This window comes from Phyllostomus hastatus, unplaced genomic scaffold, assembly GCF_019186645.2.
Source record: "Phyllostomus hastatus isolate PE091 unplaced genomic scaffold, TTU_PhHast_1.1 phas_scaffold_193, whole genome shotgun sequence".
NCBI lineage: Eukaryota > Metazoa > Chordata > Mammalia > Chiroptera > Phyllostomidae > Phyllostomus > Phyllostomus hastatus.
Genome location: NW_025334015.1, coordinates 13,029,264 through 13,056,663, shown reverse-complemented (window position 1 = coordinate 13,056,663; position 27,400 = coordinate 13,029,264). Strand labels below are relative to the sequence as shown.

General features: G+C 41.8%; 1 protein-coding gene across 5 annotated transcripts; it reads left to right on the top strand.

Annotated features, from left to right (window-relative positions):
- Positions 1-999: 999 nt before the first annotated feature.
- On the top strand, positions 1,000-26,236 carry STT3A (STT3 oligosaccharyltransferase complex catalytic subunit A). Of its 5 annotated transcripts, XM_045860218.1 has the most exons (19): positions 1,001-1,290; positions 1,401-1,826; positions 3,806-3,932; positions 4,876-4,936; positions 7,074-7,195; positions 8,051-8,196; positions 9,384-9,474; positions 10,588-10,694; positions 11,424-11,588; positions 12,786-12,966; positions 13,171-13,326; positions 14,279-14,370; positions 15,364-15,519; positions 15,748-15,936; positions 16,842-16,958; positions 17,075-17,177; positions 21,589-21,777; positions 22,589-22,704; positions 23,230-26,236. In XM_045860218.1, exons 3-19 carry the CDS (start codon positions 3,845-3,847, stop codon positions 23,266-23,268), a joined length of 2,118 nt encoding a protein of 705 aa, XP_045716174.1. In that variant the 5' UTR covers positions 1,001-1,290; positions 1,401-1,826; positions 3,806-3,844; the 3' UTR covers positions 23,269-26,236. The 5 variants fall into 5 exon arrangements, with proteins under 5 accessions (XP_045716177.1, XP_045716174.1, XP_045716175.1 ...); XM_045860221.1 differs by lacking the exon at positions 1,401-1,826 and having other exon boundaries at positions 1,000-1,290; XM_045860219.1 differs by lacking the exon at positions 1,001-1,290 and having other exon boundaries at positions 1,767-1,883.
- The last annotated feature ends 1,164 nt before the right edge of the window (positions 26,237-27,400 follow it).

Genomic DNA, 27,400 nt, shown 5'->3' with positions numbered 1-27,400 from the left:
GGCACTGTTTGCTTTCCATTCAGCTTTTCTGAAAAAAGTTACTTGAAAAATCTATCAAAGCGAAAAGCACAAGAAACAGATTAAGTAAAGGAAACAAAACATCCAACCAAACCTCAACCTGGAATCAGTGCACTGAGAAGAAATCCTGGTAGTTTTGTTGTGCAGCACACCGGAAAGGGTGCTGGGGAGAACATCAAGAAGAAAATAGATTGATCTTATTACTCCTGTGTGCTCCAGATGAGCTGTTTCTTTTGAACAATTATATAAAAGAGGTAAAAAAACACTTTGGGAGAGACCAAAAGTTCCACGGGAATAACATGATTCTACAAAGCAATCTAAAAATAGCTTTATCTTTAACAACTGATGGAATATTAGAGTTTTTCTGAAAGAACAAAGTCAAAACTTTTGATCAGGAGGATTAACTTGATACACTGAATTCACGTATGAACTCTTGGTTTATGACCACTATAATAATGACTGCTGCCCTGACTTTGATTTTGCTTGTAGATAATAAGTCTTTCCCTATCGATTGGGTTAAAGAATGTCCCAAAACTGGGCTTAGACTTTAAACTTTGTTCTTGAGTAGTATCTTTTAACTTCTCAAAGTTTCCTTTAGGAAACACATTCAGTAACTTAAAAAATTAATGAGGACCCTATCTTAATGGTCTTGCAACTATACTTTTTATTTTCACTTTAGAGGAATCTTAATTCCCCTTCCCCCTTATTAAGGAAAAAAACGTGAGTTGTTTTGAGGAAGCATTTATTTGAGATTCTGCAATCCCTTCAGATTCAGCTTCAGTTTCATTCTGTTAAAATTACATTGAACACATAAAAACAAGCATTTATTGAGTTATAACGTCTGCGAGTGGTGAGCCTGGTCACGTGGATTCTGAAAAAGGCACACGATTCCGAAACACCGATTTAAATGTGCTTTGGCGGGTTGTACTCCTAGAAACTGAAACCGCCAGTCTTTAGCAACTTTTCTGTGCGTGCGTGGTGAGGGCAGCGGGGGGCAGAGCGCAGCTTTCCCGGGCAGCTGAGCTGGTGCGGCGCGCGGCCGCAGGCCGGCTCCTCGGGAAGGGCTGCGTGCGGCCGTCGCGGGTTCCTTTACTGGTCCCGCCGCCCCTTCAAGCGAAACGCACAGGCAGGGCCTAAAAAGGAAACGCCCCAAGACTGCCAGGCTCGCGTCAACCACAGGTTCCGGGGCGACAGCAAACAGCACGTGAGCTACCAGTCTGAGACGGGACTCCCCGTCTGCACCGGAAAGCGCTTACATTTTCAATGTCACAGGTAGGAAGCTTTAACCTTATGTTAGGTAACAATCAATTTGTACCTTAAAGAAAAAAAAATGTTATAATCGAAGCCCAGAGATATGATGCTTCTGCTTTTCGTTCGCGCAGTTTCCTCTTCTGGTCACGTAACTGGGGTCAAAGGGCAACACCTTCCCCACTCCGCGACTTCCTCCGGGTCCGCTGACCGACACGTCACTCCTCGGCCCTCAACCAAACTGCTTGGAGTTCGTTCTGTCCTCGCTCTCGCTCTCACTAGCGGACCAGTCACAGCTCAGCAGGAGCATAAAGTCCCGCCTCCCAGGTGCTAAGTGACTTCTGTGCTGTCCATTTAAGAAATTGGAGTGCGGCTTTGTTAACGCCTCTGTGTTTGATAGACAGTTTCACGACCCTATCGTTCTCCAGAAGTGTCGTGTCGGCCGTGGGCCAACCAATAGGGAGCTATTCAGGAGGCGGACCCGGCCTTTGCCAGGGTTGAGTGCGCCGCTGAGCGGATGGCAGTGGGAGCCCAGCGGATTCCTGAGGAACGCTGGCCAGGTGAGAAGGCCGTGCGATAAAACTTGAGAATAGCGGCAGGTGCGGCCCAGGACATTGGTAGGGCTGAGGGAAGTACCAGAGGTGGGGCTCCGAAAGCGTGGGTGGGGAGGAGAAGCCGATTGGAGAGCGCGGAGGAAGGGGCGTGGGGCGTGGTGTCGGGGGTCCGGGGTGGGAAAGATGTCCAAGTCTGGGAAGCAGTTGCACTTCGGCCGGTAGCGCGTGGGGAAGCTAGTATCCTGAGGCTGCTGGTCTTGGAGGGGCAGACACTCAGGGTGTCGAGGTGGCGGTTGTCTCGAGGTGGGGGTGGGAGACCGGAGGTGGGACCCGCAGGAGTGAGTGTGAGGGGGTGGAGGGGAATGAAGGAGTGGGAGAGGGTGAGAAAGGGTGCAGGCAAGGGTGCCCCAGGCTTGCAGGCACAGTTGAGGAGGAGAACGGTTGCTCAGTGTTTAAGATAAGCGCTGTTGCTCGTACTTGCCGGAAGCTGTTCGAAAAGCGACCACAGAGTACACCGAAAACTGACTTAAATTACCAGCTCCTGTACTCAGCTTTCAGGTAGAGGTTCGAGTACTCTCCTTTCCTCTGCTAGGTGTGGGTGAATATCAGCGCAGTGGTGTTAAGTTTTTTCTTTTCAGGCATTTCAGCGAACAAATACAAACCTGAGGGATGTGGTTGGAATATTGACTTCCTGGAGTTAGGTGTTTATTTTTGATTGCAAGATAAGGCTTTCTTTGGGGTTATAATTAAGAACATACCTGAAACTGCTCCTCTGGGACAGTGAATTATGGAAAAGATGCTTAATTTCTCACTGTTGGGCTAGGAATGTATGATTCTTCATGCCTTCTACCCAGTCCGATGCTTTTTTTTTTTTCTGTTCTTTTTCCTTTCCTCTAGTAACACTGGGAAAAAGACTAAGAGAGGGGCACTTTCCTTTTTCCCCCTCACCTGCAGCCTTGAACAATGTTACATATCCTTTGTTATTCTAGTCTTTATAACTTAGCTCTTGACGATTTAAGAAGCCAGTACTATCTTAAACAGAAATAGCTAAACCTCCTTTGGTAAATAAGTGCTAATAAATTTTATCAAGTGATCACCATGCCTAATGCTTCCCTGAGCATTTCATTTTCATCCGATTTTTCCCGTGAGCTTTTCTTGCTTCAGCAGGAAACATTTTCTTTGTCCTCCAGATTGTCATCTGCTTCCATGAGCTGTCCCTGGGATCAGTGGCTTGAATCAGTAGTGTCAGTTACAGAGATGCCCTGAGACAGCTGATTAGAAGCAGGTAGAAATCTGAACGGTGATTACGGTGTGATGTATCCAATTGGAAGTGCAGTGATCTGTGTGTCTGCCCCTCTTCTTGAGCGCATGGCAAGCACACCTGCATTCATCATCAGTCACGCTCTTCGAGGTGACCCTGCTGTCCCACTGGTGTTCGGAACAGAAGAAGCCAATGAAGCTGCAGTTTAGAGCTATAAGTTGTGCTAATTCAGTCGTGACTTCTCTTTCTCCACTTTCTACTTCAACTTCTGTACTCAGTATTCATCCTTTGCTTTCTTTCGTGCATTCCTGCCTTTTCTTGAATATTCTCTCCATACAGTTTTTTCTCTATTTACACGCTTTTCTATTTTCTTCACATCTCTTTCTCCAACCCCCATCTTTCTATTCCTGTCTTTCGTCTTTGTACCACGCGATTGCCAGTGTTGCTTCTGTACTCGTTAGCTGCGAGAAAGTGGGAAACAGGATTATGTTGATACATCTAATCATTCCTTTTCAGTCTTGACACCTAGGCCTGACCTGTACCTACTGTCTTGTTAGCTGACCATAATTCAAACAAGACTTGGGTGTTAGTATTAGCCCTGACCTTCTCTGGTGTGTTCTCTAGCTCCTGTCACTTTATGTTTCTCGGCCACCATAAAATGTGAAAATGAGTTAGGTGGATTGAAGGTGTCCGATATCTCATGGTCTCGAATTTTCCGTTTTAGCTGTTTCAGTGACATTTGTTGCCACCCATCAATGTCAAGATGACTAAGCTGGGATTTTTGCGGCTGTCCTATGAGAAGCAGGACACCCTTCTGAAGCTTCTCATTCTCTCAATGGCTGCTGTGCTGTGTGAGTTTGCATGTGGACCACTCTTTCTTTGGGGATGGGAAAAAATCAAGAATGGCTTTCTTATTTTCAGCAGATGGTAATACGTTCTTTTTGCTGTTTTCCATCAGTATAATTTTATGAAGGCAAAAATCCCCAAGGATTTTAAAAGGACCAGTGGTCATCCGGGAAAGAATGGGAATCGTGCTGTGCTAATTCTGGTTTTTTATAGGGCTGAAAGAGATACTGAGGATCCTTGGACACATAATTTCAAAAGGACATTTATTTTTATTTATTTATTTAATAATATCTTTTTTAAAGATTTTTATTTACTTATTTTTAGAGAGGGAAGGGAGGGAGAAAGAGAGAGAGAGAGAGAGAGAAACATCAATGTGCCATTGCTGGGGGCCATGGCCTGCAACCCAGGCATGTGCCCTGGCTGGGAATCGAACCTGGGACACTTTGGTTCCCAGCCCGAGTTCAATCCACTGAGCTATGCCAGCCAGGGCAGGACATTTATTTTTTTCCAGTTTAGTTGCCTACTTTAGTATTTCTGAAAGTCTCTTTTGAGCTTCTGGTTTTAAAGTATTTTAGTCTTTTATGAGTTATAAGAATAGTCTTGATTGCTTTACCTCTCAGTTTGCTGCAAAGTTAAGGTTAGTTGTTAGGGACTCACCTTACATAAAAGATAATTGTGTAAGTTGAGTGCAGTGTTAATAGGTGAATGCACCATTGCAGGCATTGGTAAGAACTAGTTAAGTGTGTCCTGCCTACGTGGAAAATGCAGGTGTCATTGTCAGGAGGAAGCGAACTTTCTTTTATGTAGGGGGATGGATAAATACTTTATTTAGGAATCATTTTATATTCCTGGGACATCTGTGCTGGGTAATACTATTGTTTTTATTACTATCTACTATTATTTTCCATGGCACATTACCATTAAAATGTCAATTCTCAATATTTGCAGCATTCTCTACTCGTCTCTTTGCTGTCCTGAGATTCGAAAGTGTCATCCATGAGTTCGACCCGTGAGTATCTTTGCTTGGTCTGCTGTTTTCTTGGAGAAGAGTTCGGGTTCATGGATTTTAAATTCACATTCCAGTCAGCTCTTAGTGGTGGGGATGTACTTTATATACTTGTACCGGGGGAATCCCTCAAGTTTTCTGAAGGAAATAATTGTCTTCTTCTGAAACATTTCTGTTAGCATAAACAAAGTAGTCTGTTAAACTTACAGAAAATGTCAGAGGCATTGCTGGTATGCCTGCTTATCACTTAAGATCTGGCTACGCTAGAAGCCATCCGGCTTCTGAGCTTGGTCAGCAGTTAGCCATGCAGACTGAAGGAAAGGGAGCTGGTATGTTTTAGGCTCAAAAGAAAATCACAAGGCATGAATTGGAGATCTGTGACTTATTTTATTTCTATTTAACAATTTATATGGTAGAAATTGGGCCTATCGGTCAAGTTTTAAGACTCTGAGGAAAATGGAAAACTACCAGTTCGATTAGGGATTTTGTTTATTAGATGAAAGATAGAGGTGGAAGACATTTACTGAGCATTCATTTTGTCCCAAGCAGTGTCTTACAGATTATCTCTAAAACCTAACTATGTACCCTGTGAAAGGGAGGAACACGTTATCTCCTTCTCACAAGTGAGACTGCATCCAGGAGCGATAAATCAGGGTTACGCAGGTAGTGTGTGTAGGAGCCGGGATTTGACTTCAGGTCTGTCTGTCTCTGGACACCGGAGTCACTGTGCTATATTGCTTAAAGTTAAGGCTTAATTAAAAATTGAGAGCCAGAATCGTCGGTTCTTGACATACCATTGATATCTTAAAAATAGTATAGTCAGCTTATGAAACATTGATTCAAAATGCTCCTGCGTGTATTTACAAATTTGTCATCTTGTTCTTTATCGATATTTGAAAGTACTTTGAAGGCATGCAAATACTTACTTTGGGATTCTGCCAAAACAGTTTATTTTTTCTCATGAATGAGGAAACTCACATCCTTTCATTTCTTGATGACCAATCAGGGCTTTGCCTCAGACCCTCTAAATGGGTGAGCTCTGGGGTGAGACGGTCAGGGAAAGCAAGAGTACCTGCACTGTAGTCACAGAGCAGAGGGGGCTGTAGGGATCTTGTGATTTGACATTTCCTCTCGCAGAGCAGAAAATGGAGGCCCAGCGTGGGACCCTAGTCCAGACCCATTCCCACCAACTTACACCTCCTCCGTCTCCCTCTGCCTCTCCTACCGTTTGGCAAAGGATGCAGTTCTGACACATGTTGACTGCCTGTTGCTCTTATCCCTTGTCTCCTTGACAGTTACCAAAATAACAATCATTAGCAATAGACAGAAGGATAGAGATTTCTGCTACTTCTGTTGTAGCTGCTAAACCCGGACTGGCCAAGGAGGAAATGGGGTGAGAGGGCTGAGCAGGAATAATGGTTGGTGATGATTACCTTTGATTGTGAAACAAGTCCTTTTATTTATTTGTTTATATTTGTGCCATTTAAAAAATTTCTTTTTAAGTGTGAAACTTAAGGGGTTATATAATTTGGATCTAAGCAACTGTGCCTTTCCATGCATAATGCTAAGGATTTTATATCAATTATAATTTTAACGTGTAATTTGCATTTTATACTACTAGGTAGGTGGCATTTATAACTGTTTTAAATAACATGAGAATTAAGAAGTTTGTGTTAATGGAGAGGGTTAAAAAATTTCCATCCTGCGTATGGTGTTCAACTGACATGTTTAGAGGTGCTCACCCTCGAACGCAGGTGTGTGTCCTTATGTGTGGTATGGTGCCCCTGTCCCTGCTGCTGCGTCTTCTGGGTGCTTCGGCACTCTGTCTGGTGGTGATGCCTGTGACCTGCCAGCCTGCCGAAGTATCCTACCAGGAGCTTTGTGATCTTGTTAGGCTTTCATTGCATTTCCTTATGAGAGAAGCAGTGCTTCAGTTGAGACAAGTGTGGAGCTAGAAATGAGGCTTCCAGTAATAGAAGATGATTTCATGCTTGGCATAATTTTTGGTACCAAACTGACTTTACTGAGTAATGGTAAGTTCCTGAGTGGTTGTGATCCAAGGAATAAACTTGACTGCAAATTGGTGTGAGTGCCTGAGTGTGAACAGGAGGAGACATGGATCCTTTATTCCTTGCTGTAGGTACTTTAACTATCGGACTACCCGGTTCCTTGCCGAGGAGGGATTTTACAAATTCCATAACTGGTTTGATGACCGGGCCTGGTACCCACTGGGCCGGATCATCGGAGGAACGATTTACCCAGGTGAGGGAAACAGGGTGTTTCTTTTAAACCAGTAGGTATTTGTATATTATTGCACCATTTTAAAATGTCTGATGTCTCCATTGTGTGGCATTTGTAATTTCGTTCTGATTACAGATTCCTCCAAGTGGATCTTATATAAATAGGAGAGCATGTATAGGAGAGCAGGGATTGGTGGTTTCTCATAAATTCTGGGCTTCCGATTGAATCTTTAGGAGGGAAATTTATAGGCCTACTGCAGTTGCTATGTTAGTATTTTTGGTGGTTTGTCAAGACCTGTGTTGTCACTTTATTGGTGCTCAGATTTTTCCTTTCTCTTTCCCTTAAGTTCTTTTTTTATTTTTAAAGATCTATTTATTTTTAGAGAGAGGGGAGGAAAGGGAGAGAAATACCAGTGTGTGAGAGAAACATCGATCAGTTGCCGTTTTGTTTTTTAATTGGTTTTAGAGACAGAGAAGAAGAAAGCGGAGGAAAGGGAGAGAAAGAGGGAGGAAAGGATGGAAGGGGGAGAAGGGGAAAGAGAGGGAGAGAAAGAAACATCAGCTTGTTCATCCATTTATGCATTTATTGATTGCTTTTTGTATGTGCCCTGACCGGGGATTGAACCCACAACCTTAGTGTATCAGGACAGTGCTCTGACCAGGTAAGCTACCTGGCCAGGGCTTGGATCAGTGGCCTCTTGCCCACCCCCAACTCGGGGCTTGGCCCACAACCTAGACATGTGCCCTGACCGGGAGTCAAATCAGCAGCCTTTCGGTTCACAGGCCAGCACCCAACCAACTGAGCCACAGCAGCCAGGGCTTCCCTTAACCATTTTGTCCGAGGATAACCTAATGGAGTTTCTTCTTCCTGTTACAGGCTTAATGATCACCTCTGCTGCAATCTACCATGTACTCCATTTTTTCCACATAACCATCGACATTCGGAATGTCTGTGTGTTCCTGGCCCCTCTCTTCTCTTCCTTCACCACCATCGTCACGTACCACCTTACCAAAGAGCTCAAGGTGAAGGATTGGGGGTGACAGGAGGATGGGGGATGACTGTTGTTGAGCCTCTCTAGGAGACAGTACAGGGTGGGGGCTGCACCTTAGAGGGCAGGGAGCTGGAGGCTAAAGACGGCTTTTGCTGGGCCTGTGGGTTCACTCCCGCTCCTCCTCAGAGTCTGTGGTTTCTTACCATCCACAACTGTTTGTCCTTGAAAGAGAACATTTGAGGGTCACGTGTAAATTGCTACATAAGGGGGAAAACATTTAAAATGCAGAATGTGAGGTTTAGATTTTGAAGCTCTCACAGTCTAAGGGAGAGGAAAAGTAACTACAGGACATATTCTAAAGTAGTTAGTTCTTCGTACTGGAAATGAACACTTAGCAGTTATTTGTTGATTTTTAAAAGTATTTATTTAAAAATTCTTAAGCCACTTGGCTTTTGTAGTAGACTCAGTAATACTGACTCTTTTTCTAGGTTTCTACAGACCCTGGCTCTTTGGAGGCTGTCTGTAGTTTGTGGCTACGGAGTCAGGGAGATACCTGAGGATGTTTGGAAACTGTAGGAGGGTTTGGGGAACTTGAGTTTAGTTTGGCAGCTTTTTCATGCTTCTCCTTGCTGCCCTTGTTCCAAATTTGATTCTTATTAATAGATAAGTTCTTCCTCTTTGGGTGTGGATTACATTTTGTTGCTCCTCATCTGAGCTCACAGATTGCCTAGTGATCCTCCAACTTGATTATCTAAGCTCCTGGGATCTTTAGTTCAGATAGGTTATCACCTTAGTTAACTTTTTAGCTCAAATAATAATTGTCTTCCTTTGCTTGTACTTGCATAGCATTTAGAGGTGTGAGTCGTGTCCTGCAGAGTGTAGATGTTGTTAGGGATAGTAGGTAGGGCTTCATGAGCCTGGGGAGACCCCAAACAGCCCCTTCTGGGACAGTGTCTGATGTCTGACAGCTTGCATGATTGTCCGTCCTCAGCATATGTGTACTTAGTTTCAGAGTTGGTATCATCGTGGAGAATTGGTGTGAAATTTTTAGCTGTCTTGTGCTGTGAACATTTCCAGCATTTCTAGCATCACATTTACTTTTGAAAGTGTTGGACTGTTCTCTGGGCCCATTTTGAACAGAGTGGACTAGTAGATCCTCTCTTCTCCCCTCTTGTAGATGTATTGCTGTTAACTTCTGTCTACCCTCTTTTCTTACAGGATGCAGGGGCGGGACTTCTTGCTGCCGCCATGATTGCTGTGGTTCCTGGGTACATCTCCCGGTCAGTGGCTGGCTCCTACGACAATGAAGGTAAGGCTTAACATGGAAAGAAGATCTGTCACTTCATTTTCCGGTAGAACTTCTTGAAGTGCATTAGAATCTGTGTGCACATCTATTGTTTTGCAATAGCAATAATGGCGTTTGGGCAAGAAGATTAGAAATGGGCGGAAAGGGACCTCAGAGAAGGTTTATATTCTCTTTCTGCCACCCCTGTGGAAGGGAACTGGGAATTTTCCTTATGGAAGGTGTTTGATTTGTCTCCGGACTCATAAAAGTGGTGTGAACTTTTAGTGTTGAATGATACTCTTGTTTTAACATCATTTATTTTCTTGCTTTTCCTAGATAAGAGGAGTGAATGTTTTTAAAACTACAATGACTTTGACTCATTTTCACTTCAGCCTATATTTATAGAGTGTTATTGGGAAAACAGTGTTAGGTATTATAAAGAAAGATAATGAATAAGGTTATTTTGGCTCATAATTAAGGAATTACAGACATAGATTAGTGAGTAAAATTATGTTGGTCCGTAATCTATTAAGGAAGATAAATACAGCACAGACTTATAAAAATTACTACTAACAGGCAGTTAGTATTGTGTGCCGTAAAGAAGTAAGAACAGAGCACTTTGGGAATGTAGTTAAAGGGGACATTAATTCAGATTTGGGGGTCAGGGAAGGCTTTTTGGAAGCAGTTTAGGTTGAACTGGACCCTGAGGTTGGGACTTCCAAAGGCCAAATTAAGTTGAAAAGAGGGGCCATCAGGACATACGGACCAGGTTGTAGACGAGGGAGACGTGGGACGGTACAGGGTATGGTATGCTCAGGGCTGCACTGGCAGGGACCGTAGTGCCGGGGAAGAATTGTAATGGTCGTGGCCAACACTCACTCAGTGCTTGCTGTGTGTGGGGTATCGTGGTAAGTGCTTTGTGTGCAGCAATTAAGTTTGTTTTCACAACACTTAGCAAGTAGATACTATTATTGACTCACTTGTACAAGAAGCTGAGACAAAGGAAGGCACACGAGTTATATTATAAATCAGCAGTAGATCTGAGATGAGAACACAAGCGGTCCGTTCCAGAACAGTGTTCTTAAACATGATGGCTGCGTGGCCCTCTGTTGACTTTGCGTTGCCTCCTTTCTGCAGGGATTGCCATCTTCTGCATGCTCCTCACCTACTACATGTGGATCAAAGCGGTGAAGACTGGCTCCATCTACTGGGCAGCCAAGTGTGCCCTTGCTTATTTCTACATGGTAACTGTTTCCTATCTTCTAGGAGTCTCTGTGTCTGAATACCTGCTGGGGTCAGCTGATAGGAACTGGCAGTAGCTCTTAGGCTTTGAGACTGTGGAGTGGAAGCTAGAGGTCTTTATACTTGTATCCATACGAAGACTAATCCAAGGCAGGCATGGATAGCAACTGTATATAGCAAGATAGAGATGTTTTAACTTTTAAAGTTCTCCAGATTCCATCTTTCCTCTGGGTACATATTGGTTGGCCAACTCTCTTTTCTGACAGTACTATTCACCTTAAATTTTAGTGTGTTCTCCTTAAATTTTTCCTGTATATATGTATTTATTTGTTTGATTTTTATGTGTGCACTTAGATTTCTTCCCTTACCTACTTCCACATGCTCAGGTTTCGCATGTATCCCTAAACCCTCCATGTGAACTGCAAGTAGATTGAGTCCAGATTAACCCTGAAGGTTGAGTGCCTCTCGGTTTGTGATTTTGATGTCAGGAGCCATAGACAATGGGATTGAGTTATAGCAGTGGGTGTGAATTTGATTTATGGGTGGGAATTTGAAATTCCTGTTGAAAGAAATCAGTTATTTAAACTCTTTATGCCACTTGACATAAATAAGGTTTGTCAGTTTTTGTAAAGAGGTGTTCTTTGAAAAGGTCGCCGGTTACATCCTACAGTATAATGGTGGTGGTTGAGGGGGAGCGCTCGGAGGAACTGTTCTCTTTTATGCTGCCACAGGTCTCTTCGTGGGGCGGTTACGTGTTCCTGATCAACTTGATCCCCCTCCACGTGCTGGTGCTGATGCTCACAGGACGCTTCTCCCACCGCATCTACGTGGCCTACTGCACGGTGTACTGCCTGGGCACCATTCTCTCCATGCAGATCTCCTTTGTGGGCTTCCAGGTGGGCCCGCGGCTGAGTGGGTTTTTTAGCTTCTGCTTTTCCTAAGCAGCTCCAACTGGGTCGATTTATCCTGGACTTTGGTGAGGGGAGTGAGACTTACTCTCAGGTCTAACCTTGGCTGCTTACGTTAACTGAAGTAACAATCATTAGTCATTAAAGTCCTCTGTCCATTAACACTTGCTTCATGAAGTATAAATTTATGACTTTATTTGGCTTGGGCCTGAAGGAGGAGGAGAGAGTGAGATTTTGGTTGAGCCAAGTTGTTGTGAGTGATCAAAGTTATTTGTAGTTCTTTTTAAAGATGATGACCTCTGAACTTCTTAGTGGGGCTAAGCCAAAGTCCTTCAGGAAGCAGAGCACAAGCCTTTAGCCACATTACTCTCCAGAGTTAAGAGACAGGTATTAAATCAGAATAATATGATGTGTTTGGTTTCCCATGTTGTCTTAAGAGAATGGAATCCTAATTCACAGGTCAGCAAGTATTTCTTTACTGATCATCTCCTATATGCAATTTGCCAATAACCTGGAAGTGTGAAAAGTATAACAATATGGCTCTGGTCCTTAAGGAGGTTACAGTCTTGCTGTGGGGATAGAATTGCATGCAGCTGCCTGTGGTCTGTAGCGTGTGGTTCTGGAAACGTAGTTCCTGGACCACCAGCATCAGCAGGTTCTGGGAACTTGGTAGAAATGCAAATTGTGGTGGGTAGGGCACAGTTACTGAATCTGAAACTCTGGGGTTGGGGCTCAGCAGCCCCCCTCTCCCTGATCCCCATGATTATTAGGATGGCTGCTAGAGTTAGAGAACAGCTGGTCTAAACAGAGACTTTTAAGTGATAGAAGAGACTAAAAGTTCAGTGACCACTGAAGGGAGTGATGGACTTTAGTTCAGCAGATCAGGGGAAAATGGTATTTGCATTGGGCCTTGAATGATGAGAATTTCAGTGAATGCAAGTTTTTGGGAAGAGAAAATTACAGTACAGGCTGAAAGGTAATAGCTTGAGGAAAGGCCAGAGATGTGATATGTTTTCTTCAAACCATGTAGCAGGTGAATTAGACCCTTCTCTAGATTGTTCCTAGTTCCTTGGGGGCTTCAGAACTCATTTGACCCTTTGGTCTGAGCTAGGGTCAGCATACTTCAGGTGTAGGCTGGACCCGTTCTTTCAGACACTGTTCTCATACATGTGCTTTCACCAACAGCCTGTCCTGTCATCAGAGCACATGGCGGCCTTCGGGGTCTTTGGTCTCTGCCAGATCCACGCCTTTGTGGATTATCTGCGCAGCAAGTTGAACCCACAGCAGTTCGAAGTCCTTTTCCGAAGTGTCATCTCCCTGGTAGGCTTTGTCCTTCTCACCGTGGGAGCTCTCCTCATGCTGACAGGTAGGGAAGGCTCATCGTGGCTTTTAGTATTAAACGTAAATGGATTTGGACGTGGAATAAATTCTCGAAGTAGTGATAGCATTTAAACAAAGACCTAGCCCTTCTCTGTTTCAGAGAGTCTAATTAAAATGAGAAGTTGTGATTAGTTAGGGCTGTTTTGTTTCAGGAGTGATTGTGAAATATTTGCTGCTTCTTTGCTGCCAGGAAAAATATCTCCCTGGACGGGGCGTTTCTACTCGCTGCTGGATCCCTCTTACGCCAAGAACAACATCCCCATCATTGCTTCTGTGTCTGAGCATCAGCCCACGACCTGGTCTTCGTACTATTTTGACCTGCAGCTTCTTGTCTTCATGTTTCCAGGTCTGTCTGCCAAGTGTTGAAGTATCCTTTGTAGGAATCACTTTTTTCAAAATAAGCAAAATACCCTTGCCCTTGTGCTTTTGTTTTTTGCCTATTTACCTCGTGCAGTACAGAGATGGCTGAGCACTCTCTTCTGATACTGAAGGAGAGTAGACAATAGAATTGAACAGTTGCAGAGCCTGGGAAGTTCAGAGCTTCCTAGTTTTCTGTTCATGTATAAGTTAAAATTCAACCCTAACTCATACTCAGGTGGTTTTGTTTTTGTTTTTGTTTTAATACTTCTAGCGTCCCTCTCTCCTACCACCCACCCCTGACTCCTCCCATTTATCTTCTTGGTGGTACCGAAATCCAGAATAGGCATGGCTGATTGTAAAGCCTTTTCACCTAACTTATTTTCTGGCCAATCCAAACATGTTTTAGAATTTACCGATGATGTAGCAGACTCCTTTTTTTTTTTAAATAAAATAACTTTTACATTTTTTTATTATTTGAAAGTAAGTTATCTATTGTAAAAAATATATACAAGTGAAAAAAATTTCAATTCTCACCACATATCTGTTGCTACTTTAGCATTTTGATGTATATTCATCCAGTTATTGAATACAAATGAGATGATACATTTTTTCCCCTTTTTTCATTTCACAAAGAATTGTGATAATTTCTGGTTAGTATTATTTTAGAGAAATACTTTTTAAGATATATCATTTGTTAGTTTTTTAAAGTTGCAGAGATGTGTAAAGGAGAAGGCAAATGGTCCATCTCTGTGCAGCAATATTTTAATTACTGTATTGCTCTCCAGTTTACAAATATACCATAATTTATCTCCTTAATGTTGGACATTTAGGTGCTCTCTGATTTTTTGCTATTTTAAGGAGTGCTGTAGTGAACATTTTGCATGTGTCTGTGATTGTTATTTTTAGCTGCTTTCTTCTTTTTTCTTTTACTTTTGTAGTTGGTCTCTATTACTGCTTTAGCAACCTGTCTGATGCCCGGATTTTCATCATCATGTATGGTGTGACCAGCATGTACTTTTCAGCTGTGATGGTGAGTAATTCCCTCAGTCCTGGCACACCTTTCCACTCCTGACTCTGAGGTGCTTTTTTGTTTCCTCCGTAGCAGGAGTCAGAAGGTCCCGATGATGGTGCAGGTGCTTCCCGCTGAGCATCTGAGGGCTGAGTTACAAAGCTGCTCACTGTTGTTGTTTACCATCACAGGAGTGTGTGAGGTGCTCACACATTGTGGTTGTGGGTCCGCATTCCTGCGTTTGTACCTGTGTGTGAGGGCAAGGCACTTGGACACTTGTTGGAGACTGTGACCCCGGGCAGGTTCCTTCCGCTCTCTTGTTGGGTGTCTTAAACAGGGAGACAATGGTTTTCTTAAATGCCTGTGAGGATTGTCCAGTGCTAGGTTAAAAACAGAAGAGATTTTATATAATGTAACAAGACTGTTTCTCACATTTTTTTTGATCCGAAACCACAGTTAAGAAATAGATTTTTTGAAATTACAAGGTAGCCCTGGCTGATGTGGCTCAAGCGCAGGCCTGATGTGGATTAAGCGCAGGCCTGTGACCCAAATGGTTGCAGATTGAATTGCCAGTCAGGGCACATGCCTTGGTTGCAGGCCAGGTCCCCAGTAGGGGGCGTACAAGAGGCAACCACGCATTGATGTTTCTCTCTCTTATTCCCTTTCCCTGCTCTCTAAAAATAAATAAAATCTTTAAAAAAATTAAATTAAAATAAAATAAAATTACAAGGTAAATCAGCATATTAAAGTTGCTGAGAATTCTTCCCCCCAAATTTTTTTTAAATGAAATTTATTTTATATTAAATTACTTAGGACACATATACATGTATAACTGAAAAATAAAGTTTAAGAAATACATAGTTCTGTAGATTTATCAATTATTTTTCTTTTCTATTTTGTTCTATTTCATTGAAAAGTCATGTTTTTTGAAAACCCCTAAATTGATGTCATAACCTCCTCATAGGTTGAAATCTGTCATTTGTACACCACTGATTAGACTGCGATCTCTTTTAGGTGCGTCTGATGCTGGTGTTGGCACCCGTGATGTGCATTCTTTCTGGCATCGGAGTCTCGCAGGTGCTGTCCACTTACATGAAGAACCTGGACATCAGTCGTCCAGACAAGAAGAGCAAGAAGCAGCAGGATTCTACCTACCCTATTAAGAATGAAGTGAGAATTATGCAACACCAAGAACAGGCTTGGGGAACTGTGTGCCTATGCGTGTGTGAATGTAGATACATCTTTTTTTGAGTAAGGGAGCAGAGGACTGTTGTAAGTGGTCAGAATTAACCCAAGTTTTTCTGATTCATCTCCTCTCTATCATTGACTGTGTGTAAGAAGCTGGTCTGTGCTGTGTAAATTTAATTTGGTTTTATAACACATTTTTCCGTGTTATAGGTGGCAAGTGGGATGGTACTGGTCATGGCTTTCTTTCTCATCACCTACACCTTTCATTCGACATGGGTTACCAGTGAGGCCTACTCTTCCCCCTCCATTGTGCTGTCTGCTCGTGGCGGGGATGGCAGCAGGATCATTTTCGATGATTTCCGAGAAGCGTACTATTGGCTTCGTCACAATACCCCAGAGGTAAAGATTTGGGAGGAGTGGCATTGCTGTTGGGGGGGAGCAGGACATTTGATGTTACGGCGAAGCATAGTTTTTAGATGAGTGGAAAGCTCATCTAAAATGAGATGATGTAACTAGAGAAGATGTAACTGGAACTCTGGTGTTGGATGAGCCTTAAAGGTCACCTCCATTCAATTTAGGGTTTCTTCTGGAGTGACCCTTATTGGTAATTATTGTCAGCATGGTGATTTCATCATGAGGTAGACCTTCCCAATTATAAAAGAAGAAAAAACTTACAGATAAATAATACATGTTCATTGTAGAAAAACCAGAAAATAGAAGCAAGAAAAAATATAAATTTTCCATAAAGTGATCATCTAATGATAACCACTTTTAACATTTTGGCTTATACCTTTTAAGAGTCTGAAGTGATTTCCTTTGCAGTAGCTATTGGAAATAGCACTTCTGAGTTAGATTTGTAAAGAGTCAAGACTTTAAGAATTTTTTTAATCCTTCCCTGTTGTAACCTGTGATCTGTGTTTTCTCCATCTTTATAACTGATGTTTGTGATGCTGTTAAAAACCATTTATTTAATACAATCATCTGATGGTGCCAGGCTGTTTATTTGGAAATATTGAACAGCCCCTACACTCCCACTCCATTACACTTGTCTGTAAAAGGTGAGCTGCGATGGAAGTTTCGGGAATGTTGGATTGTGTGGTTTGCACTGAGATTTTATGATTGTGTATAAATGCAGGGCCAGGTGCAAAGCTTTGTTTCCCAGTGAGGCATGCAGTATTTTGTACAGAAATTGATTAACTGTCCATGCCTCTTTTCCTGTCAGATGCACTTCCACTCCATTCTGTGTATGTGATTTTTGGATGCAGTGGAAAGCTTGTTGTTTTCACTTCCCATGCCTCTTTCAGGATGCAAAGGTCATGTCATGGTGGGATTACGGCTACCAGATTACAGCCATGGCGAATCGGACGATCTTAGTGGACAATAACACGTGGAATAATACCCACATTTCTCGAGTAGGGCAGGTAAGTAAAGGGATCATTTGGGTGTTTGGCCCACAGGGCCTAGTGGGGAGTGTTTCTCCCTGAGGTACCATATGACCTGGAATTTTACTCTGAGAAATGTGCACGTATTTTTCTAGGCAATGGCATCCACAGAAGAAAAAGCCTATGAGATCATGAGGGAGCTTGATGTTAGCTATGTGCTGGTCATTTTTGGAGGCCTTACTGGGTATTCCTCTGATGGTAATGTACTTGATTCTATCTCTAGCTACAGGGCATAGACTCTAAGAAAACCAGATGATGCTCCTGTTTTTCTGTGCTTGTACTGTTACTAACATTTTCTTAGTTGGGGAGGGTCCTAAGTATTTGCAACTTGCCTTTTGGTTATTTTGATTTCTTTTTCTTTTCTTTTCTTTTTTTTTTTTGCAACAAGTAGGAAGTAAATGTAAATATTTCTCATATAGGTATGGCCTGCTATATTTGTCTAAGACCTAGGAGGAGTTCCACAGCCAGTAAACAAACAACATAAGGCTTCTGAAAATGAATCTAAGATTTAATGTTTTTTTCCAGTGGGTTTAAGCCATAGAATGATCTGCCAGCTTAAAATGTTTTGTATACATTGTACATACATACACAGATATGTATGTATGTATGGAATATGTTACCATAGTTCCCTATGATTATTAACAAAACCATAGTTTTAGAAGAATCATCTAAATATTGTTCTCTGCCTAAAAAAACTTTTAAAAAATTAAACAATACCTCTTCATACTTTAAAATGTTAGGCACTTCTGAACCTACATCCTCTTATAACATCAGGTCCCAGAGGCAAAGAGATTCCTAGAGTAGTAGCATCAGTTTACGTCCCTTCCAGCATTTTCTGAAGTTCTTGGTTGATCTACATCCTTAAACAACACCTGGCATTACAAATCTTTTCCATTTGCGCATGTGTGTAGTGCTGATACAGATGTTGGAATGATGATGAAGCAGCTGCTCCTTCATCATAAATTGGTCGTGTAGCTGTGTAAAAATGTTGTGAAAATGTCCCACTTATTGGTGCATTCCTTGGTTGAAAAACATCTTTTAGTAATGAGCCGTCCTTCCTGTATTTTCTGTTACTTTTCAGTCTTCCTTTTTTTTTTTTTTTGGTTCTTTTAACATTTGAAATTTTTAATAGAAAACAAATTAAAAGTTAATTTTAGTAAACTTATCAGGTATTTTTACTTCCTGGTGTATTTTCTTCCAATGCCCATATGCAGTGATATTACCTACATACAGTTTTAAAGTGCATTTCTTTTAAAAAATCTTTTTCAATATTAAATTAGTTTCAGGTGTATGGCGTAGTGGTTAGACATTTATAAAACTTACAAAGTGATCCCCTTGGTAAGTCTAGAACCCATCTGACACTGTGCATAGTTATTACAAATTAATGGCTATATTCTCTATGCTATACTTTACATCCCTATGGAAAACAAATAAGATTTAAAATGTTTTCTCAGATATTACATTATATGGACATTTTAAGATACGATACATAGTATTCATTGAATGATGATCTGGTAGACCAGGGGTCTGTTTATTAAGACCACAGCCATACCCATTCATTTATGTATTTCCATTTTTCTTCAGTTTTTATTGAGATGTAATTGATACATTGTATAAGTTTAAGCTGTATTATGTAATGATTTTCTGTGTGTGTGTGTGTGTGTATGACAAATGATTACCATAAGTTTAGTCAACACCTACCCCTTCACGTAGCTACAGTTTTTTTTCTTGTAATAAGAACTTTTAAGATCTACTTTCTTAACAACTTTCAGTTAAACAACACAGTGTTATTCACTATAGTCATCAGTTGCACATAACATCCCCAGGAGTTCCTTATCTCATAGCTGGAAGTTTGTGCCGTTTACCCGTTTTTGCCTGATTCCCCCATCCCACCCCAGCCTCCAGTAGTCACACATCTGATCGGTTTCTGTGAGTTTGTTTTTTTTAGAGTCCACACGTAAGTGAGCTCACACAGTATTTATCTTTCTCTGACTTATGTCACTTGGCATAATGCCCTCCAGGTCTGCCTGTATTGTCACAAATGGCAGAATTTCCTTCTGTTTATGGCTGAATGGTATTCCATTATATGTACATATCACATATACCAGTAGTATCTATGTATGTACCTGTATATAATACAAATGTATGCCATATTTCCTTTATCCACTCATCCTTTGACGGGCACCCCATTTGCTTCCCCATCCCAGTTGTCAGGAATAATGCTGCACTGAACATGGGGGTGCATTGTCTCTTTGTGGTGATGATTTCATTTCCTTCAGATGTATACCGAGAGCTGGGATTGTGGGTTGTGTAGTAATTCTATTTTTAATTTTTCGAGGAACCTCCATACTGTCTTCCATAGTGAGGGTGTATCAGTTTACATCCCCACTAATAGTGCTGCACAAGGGTTTCCTTTTCTGTCACCTTCCCCAACATTTGTTCCCTCTGGCCATTCTAACAGGTGTGAGGTGATGTATCATTGTGTGTTTTTTTTAAGATATTGTTTATTTATTTTTAGAGAGGGAAGGGGGGGGAGAAACATCAATGTGCGGTTGCTGGGGGCTGTGGCCTGCAACCCAGGCATGTGTCCTGACTGGGAATCGAATGTGCGATGCTTTGGATCGCAGCCCGCACTCAATCCACTGAGCTATGCCAGCCAGGGCTTCGTTGTGGTTTTGACTTGCATTTCCCTAATGATGAGTGATGTTGAGCACCTTTTCATGTACCAGTTGTCCATCTCAGTATTTTGGGGAAAATGTTCAGGTCCTTTGTCTGTTGTTTAGTTGGATATGTGTGTTGTTGGGGGCGAGTTGCTATTGAGTTATATCAGTCCGTTATGTATTTTGGGTATTAAGCCCTTACCTGATACATGGTTTGCAAATACTTGCAATCCATAGGTTGCCTTTTTGTTTTGTTGATTGTCTCTTCTGCTATGCACTCTTTCATTTTCAAAGCTTGTCAGGTTTTTCCTTCAAACATACTGCAAAGACATACAAGGAAGCTACAGAATTAGTTCTCTAAGAGAGTAGAGTTGATACACTGGGGTTTGTTTTTGCTTCTGTTTCTGGCCATGTGATCCAGGCAAGTCTTTGTGCCTTCGTTTTCCCATTTACAGGGTAGAGATAAGACTGCAGATACTACGTGAAGACAGCAACATTATTTATTGAATGCTTACAAATGATACGTTAAATCACAGGTGGCAAACACAAGGCCCACAGGCTGGATCCAGCCCTCCACTTTGTTTCTACCCAGTGGCAGCACCGAGCTCTCACTTAACTATTAAGGAATAGTTACATTTACTCAGTCCTAACATTGCATTCAGACCTTTGAAGGCAACTGTGAGGCTGATGTGGCCCCTGGTGAAAATGAGTTTGACACCCTTGCATTAAATGCTTTACATACTCTTACTCATAATGCTCTAGTAGCTGTATGGTAGATACTATCATTTTTCTAATTTGAAAGATGAGGAGACTGAAGCACATAGAGGTTAAGTAACTTGCTAGAGGTCACCCACGTAGAACTGGCAATGCTAGGAATCAAACCCAGGCAGTTCAGATCCAGAGTCTGTTCTTACCCACTGTGATACACCCTGGAATCCTCTGTAGTAGTACAGTAGGAATCTTTTTTTCTTGTGGGTCAGTAATACTTTTTGTACTAACCATCATTTCCCTAAAGCCTGTGGGGGAGATACAGAGGGTAACATACTCAGAGATGAGTTGATAGTGGTATCGGTATGCTGACATAGAAGTGTTGACTTCTCATAGATATGCTTCAGAATTTGTAACTTTGCAGCTGTAGGTCAAGAAAGGGAGCGTCGTGTTCATGTCTTCTGTCCCTCCCTGGTAAACAGCTGCCGCTCCCTCGGTCAGTACTGTGCAGTAGAAATACAGCGGAGGCACACATGTCATTTAAAAATCTGTTAGCCACATCAAAATAAGTAAAAAAAAAAAAAGAAAAAGAAAAATTTTATTTATTTTTAACTGTCTAATTTATTGGGGTGGTAGTAGTTAGTAAAATTATACAGGTTTCAGGTGTGCAATTCTGTAACGCATCATCTGTACACTGTATTGTGAGTTCACCACCCAAGTCAAGTCTCCTTCCATCACCACTGACCCCCTCATGACCCTCTTCTGCCTCCCCCCGCCCAGAAATGATTTAATCAGTTTATTTAACTGAATATTGTATCACTCGTTTCGTTTTTGGACCGTGTCTTAGAAATCTGGTGTGTATTTTACACTTGCAGCCTGTCTGAATTTGGACTAGCCACATTGCCGGTGCCTCTGGCGTGGCTCCGTGGGGCTAGTGGCTACTGTGCTGGACGCTCAGCCCAGCCAGTATCTGAGAAAAACCTCAGCTGTGACCTAAGTCTGGACTGGTTGTATAGGGTTTCAGGAGTCCAGTAATCTATGGGACAGGCTGTATATTTTGAGGAAAAAAGTTTTGACCATACATTGTCTTTCCAGTTTTTATAAATGAGTTAAAGGGCACCATTTCCCATTCAAAAAATATTTGGGGAATTTCCTTAGAAATAGTGACCTTTTCTTTAGGTGATTTAGCTCTAGCAACCTTTGTGATGCAGCAGCTCTTTCTTCCTCTTTCTTTTCCCCAGACATCAACAAGTTCCTGTGGATGGTCCGGATTGGAGGCAGCACAGACACAGGCAGACATATCAAGGAGCATGACTATTACACTCCAACAGGGGAGTTCCGTGTGGATCGTGAGGGTTCTCCCGTGCTGCTGAACTGCCTCATGTACAAGATGTGTTACTACCGCTTTGGACAGGTCTACACGGAAGCCAGTGAGTGATTCCTGACCACTTTAATACCAATAGTAAGAGCAGTGCTAGTAGCGAACACAGAGCTTTTTTTCACATTCCAGGCACTGTTCTAAGTGCCTTACATCTGTTAACACATTTAATCCTCACAATAACCTGAAAGGTATAAATACTAATGTTATTCCATTTTATATATGAGGAAATCCAGAGACAAATAGGATACTTAACTGCCCAGAGTCACCTAAGTAGCAGAGTCAGGTTAAATAAAACTCAGGCAGTCTGGCTCTAGAGTCTGTGCTCTTACCCATTACTTTTTATTGTCTCTCAGGACAAGGTATCACAGTGGAAAAAGGAAATGAAGCGGGATAGGATAGATAAAGAACTTTTCATTTCTTAGATAAATACATTGAGAGTAATTCAATTAGGTTAAGTCTTTCCTTCTGACTTCAGTTTCTTAGTTCTGCACTAGGAACAATTTCTGAACCAGCTGTGAGCCTTTGATATCTGACAGGTTCTTCTCTGACCTATGGGGGGGTTACTGGTGTGTCACAGAGGGCTCAGGGTGGCAATCCTCAGGAATAAAGAGGCTTGGGAGTCAGCCCCCACCTCTCAAAAGACATAAGAAGCAGCATCCTCCTGGAGAGGACTTGGATAGGGTAACACTGGATTTCCATTTCGACCTGACATCCTTCTGGGCAGGTCCTACTCTCTAAGCACACTGCAGGCTAAGGAAAAACATTCCAATTAGTGGGCGATTTACCAAATTGATTTACTCTTTCCTTAGGAAATTAGCACTGTAGAAAGAAGTGTGTCTCTTTTTTTTGTCCCTGTCTAGAGCGCCCACCAGGCTTCGACCGTGTGCGGAACGCTGAGATTGGGAACAAAGACTTTGAGCTCGACGTCCTGGAGGAAGCGTACACCACAGAGCACTGGCTGGTCAGGATATACAAGGTGGGCAGGTGTCGTGTGGAGCAAGCTGCCATCCTGTCTGCGGCTGGGCTCCTGTACTTCAAAGGGGGCTGCACATTTCTAGTGTCTGGAAACTAGCTTGCAAGTCAGAATGCTACCATTTTCATTTAGATTGTCCTGAGAGCATAGACCCCCAATCTGCTGTCATTTTGGCAGTGGCTGCAGTGATGTTTTTCCAATTGGGGTTGAACTTGATATTTTTTAGTGATTAGTCAGGCTTTGAGTGAGGGAAGAGAAAGTGTGTGTGTGTTTTGAACTACATTTTCTTCTACTGAAGGGTTTGTGGCACAGAGTCACAGATAAGTTTGCTACATCTCTAACATAAGAGAAGATTGAGAACCCTTGATGTGTTTTGACGGTACATCACTTATACTGCTCCTCACAGAGGTATTTTGAAAGGCTAAGCAGAGAGGAGCTAGTCTTAAACCAGGGGGGGACTCAACTTGGTAGAGAATCTCTCCAAGGTGACCTGATTGTGAATATTAAACTGACATCTTTGTGTTGCAGGTGAAGGACCTGGATAATCGAGGCTTGTCAAGGACATAAACGTTTCTTCCAGCTCCGATATGCTTCACACTGTGTGCGTCTCACTTAGGACGCCGAAGACGTTTTTTAAACATGCAGTTTATAACAGCAGAACACGACGTGATTAGAATTGTCTGGAAGTTTTGCCCTGGGCAGTATGGGCTGGGCCAAATGCAATGATTTTTATAATTCTGAGCAGGTTACCAAATGAAATGTCATGGCTTTACTTTGGTCAATTAAAGGGAGGGAATTTTTTTTTTTAAATGTGCCTTATTTGTTTTTACTTTTGACCAGCTTGAGGAATGCAGAAGTCTATGGTGGGCTGACGGGAGGACAGAAAGCAGACCTCACCCATGCTTTTGCTCCCTGAGTCAGCTCTCTGGGGGCATTCCGTCTCTCTCGCATCAGTTAAGCTGTCAAGGACTGGGTCAGATCCTACATACACTTCGTCATTTCAAAAATTGCAGCACTGAGCACAATGCCTTGCACACAGTGGGTGCTCAGTGAGTTCATACCGACGGAATAAATGTGGGACTGAAGGAGGGCCGTGTCTGGGCAGGGATGGTAGCTGCATGCCACCGCGTCTCTGCTCGCCACACGTCTTGTCCTTGGAGGCTCTTTGACTCTGTGAAGGGGAAAGGGTGGCTAGCTGACCGGATCTTAAAAATTTTCTTTGGGACTAGCAAGGGGTGTGTGTGTGTGTGTGTTTATCAGGAATAAATCAAGTGAGAATAAATCAGCAGTTTTGAAGATTCAAGGCAAACAGTGACATTATTATTCTCATTCTAAGTGAAGGGAGAAACTCTTGCACCGTTATGTATAAAACTTGGTCAGTGGGTATTTTTGAGTCAACTAAAGTATAACCATACGTATCTATTTGAAATCCAGCCCTTTAGTATTCTCACTTAACCACGACATAGCTCATGTCTCTGCTCATTTCCTTTAGTTTATGCTCTAAAACTCTTGCAGTTACGTAAAGGTGAGCTTCTTTATCCTTTAGTCTCTGCCTGTTTGTTGTCATTGTGAAACACTATCTCAATGATCTGGTTCTGACGTTCTTGCCAAATAAACTACAAGTGAGAAGGGGGGGTTGCTATTAGTAGTAGCCTGAGAATAGCGCTAGCCTTACTACAGTAGAGGGGAAGAGAAACATAAAGAAATAACTCAAACCACAGTAGTCTCGTGGGTACGTAATGTCAGGATAAACAGCTTTATGTTCAGTATAGTAGGACATTGCTATAATATAACACATATTAATGACGTATAAAAACCTCAAGTCATTTTAAAAAGTACAAGGTAACTGTTTACTGTTACCTGTTGAAGAACAGGATCAATTACATGGCTTTTAGGCAAAGCAAAATGGTGCTCCCAGAGGGTATACTCAGGTGTACTTACATACCCAGAAAACTTATCCTTCCAAACCAATTTATATACTAGATTTAGATTTGATGTAATATTTGATTTATTATATGTAAATACATTACTTGATTTATATGCAGAATTTCTCCCTAGTGGAAAGGGTTATTCTGAGTTTTATTTTTTAAATTTCTTTTTACCAACATGAATAATATTTAGAAATCATTAATGATCTTCCTCTATAATATATATGGTATAACCCTTGAACTTACCACTATAGCTGTTACTTTCTTTGATAATTTTAATTTTGTTACTTTTTAGGCTGCATAAAGCTATCTCTTTGAAAAATTTACTTTTCATTTTCATTGTTATAGTACACTTAGTGTAAAAGAAACTCAATTCTAAAAAGCAAAACAGTGTTTTCCAATTCTGGGAGACACCCTCTTTCAACTCCACTGATTCTCACATTATTTACCTCCATCTCCTTAAGTAAGTTGCTTTATTTTGCTCTGTGTTGTTGTTTTTTTTAATCTTAGGTATCATTTGTTGACTTTCTGGTGTTCAAAGTGAAGATTTATCTCTTTCACCATCCTGCTATTCCCACGGACTATTTTGAGGTTCTGTTATAGTTATGATTTAGGTTAGCGTGGTAGTTTTTACCTTACAGTTTTTCACAACTAGGCCATGTGGTATACTGTTACTACTTCACCCCACCCCACCCCACCCCACCCCCTGCCTAACTTTTTTGGAGGGAGTTTTTTTATTTTTATTTTTTTGTGCTTACTAATTTCTCCCCAAACTCTCATTCGTTTGTGCCAACTTCCTTTTAATATGTTTAGATTCATAAGGTATGTCTTAGAGATGTCTTCTGTTTGCCGGGTTCATTTGGTTTACTCTGAGTTTGCTGCACACCTCTTGGGTGGGTGTATCCTTTCACTGTCACGTTATGTATGTTAATCCCCTGACTTCCTTCTTGATTTGTCACCTCCAACTACCTCCCTGAGAAAGTGTGTAGGAGATAAAGTTCCTGAGATCTCTGTCTCCTCCTGCCACACTCAGTAGGTTGGCTAGGCAGAGGTCCAGGCTGTGAATAACTTTTCTATAGAATTATTTTGAAGGCATTGGCTCATTGTTTTCTCCCTTCTAAATGTTGAGGAATGCAATCTGTTCTGATTTTTTTTTTTTTTTTTTTTTGCATGTGTACATTCCCTCTCACTCCCACCCCAGGCCTCCTCTTATGTAGTATTTTGAAATTTCTCCAGTGTCTTGGAGTGGCTCATCCATTGTGCTGGGTAAACTTTTAAGTATGCATGGAAAGCCAAGTTCTTCAGTTCTGGGAAATTTCCTTGAGTTATCTGTGGATTTCCCCCAATTTCATTTTTCTTTCTGAAAAAAAAAAAAAAAAAAGCTATGTGGATGTTGGACTTCCTGGATTAATTAATCTTCCAATATTCTTACTCCTTTTACTATCTTTATGCTTCCTTCTGGAAGGTTTCCTAAAAAAAGATCTTTGTAACTTGCCTATATAGTTTCCCTGTATTCCGCTTTCAGATTTTTTAATGTCCAAGAGGGTTTTTTGCTTTAATATTCCTTTGTTTTGACTTCTTTTCCTATTAAAGGCCTTTTCAAACTCTTGGTTGTCTGCTCTTTTTAAGAGTGGGATCCTAAAAAGTTGATTGGAAGGTCTGTTTGGGGAGAGGGGTCTGGCTCATTGAATGTGGGCCTCACTTCTGTGGTCTGGCTGAGTTGTTCCATTGGGAAATCTGTAGATCTTTCCTTTTACATAGGTAACGTGCCCTTGAGAAGGCTTATTTATCCTCTAAGGATACAAGCCAGGCTGCCAGATTAAGAGGAAAGGGCAGAAAGAAGGCTTAGAAGTTCAGCCTTCAGTGCATAATCTCTCTGTTTTCAGTAAGGCGCCCAATCCTCTAATTGTGCCTGATGCTCTCCAGCTCACATACCATGTATTACCCTCCGGTTTTGTACCGGCCTGGGGTTGGGGCGGGGCAGTTCTTTGGGTACACAAAGGGAGAGGATCCAGCTAAGAAGCATTTGCTTCTTAGTGGTCTTTCAGCTTACCCCCTTTCAACCCCACCTTCACCCACATTTCAGTTACCTGGTGTCACTAACTCGAGCCTTCTGGAAGCTCTGATGTAAATCGAGTTGCTTCTCAGTGCTCCCATTGCTGGCTTCAGCATTCATCTTTGTTTTATCTAAAGACTATCCATTTGCCAGCCTTGTTTTTCATATTCTGCTCTTGTGCCTTTAGAGGCTCTTGTGTGCAGTTACTTCCCCATGTGCTGTCTTTAACCCTGTATTCTGCCCAAAATCTCTATACCATTTTCAAGCGAAGATAACTAATTCCACCCAGAGACATAGAAACTGAGCGGGTCCTCCTCTTGGTTTCTTCATATTCTTTGTAACACACTGCACATATCAGAGAAAATGTAGTAAATGACCTGAAAACTTAATTCATTACATGAAGCCTAACCTGTGATGTCATGGTTCAACACTTCTCGGTTGTTCTGGGCTTGTTGTAAAATGAGGGTTTTGTTTTTTTTCCCCCCAAAATTAAATTTACTGGGTGACAGTTAATTATACAACATATTTTACACTTATTTTACTCCATTACCGGTAACACAACCGAGCTAGTTATGCTCAGTGCATGTGGCCCGGTTTTCAGAACCGGAGAACTTTATGGAGTTCTCAGTCGTTTACTGTCAAGAGGGAATACCTAGTTCAGTTTTCCATATTTTATCCTCAAGCAGGCTCCTTTCTCCAGAATGCACTTTCTCAT

Coding starts and splice junctions, on each gene's coding strand:
- STT3A (XM_045860221.1), top strand. CDS start 3,845: ATGACTAAGCTGGGATTTTTGCGGCTGTCCTATGAGAAGCAGGACACC. Junction 10,695..11,423: donor CCCTTGCTTATTTCTACATG/GTAACTGTTTCC, acceptor ATGCTGCCACAG/GTCTCTTCGTGGGGCGGTTA. Junction 13,327..14,278: donor TCTTGTCTTCATGTTTCCAG/GTCTGTCTGCCA, acceptor TTACTTTTGTAG/TTGGTCTCTATTACTGCTTT.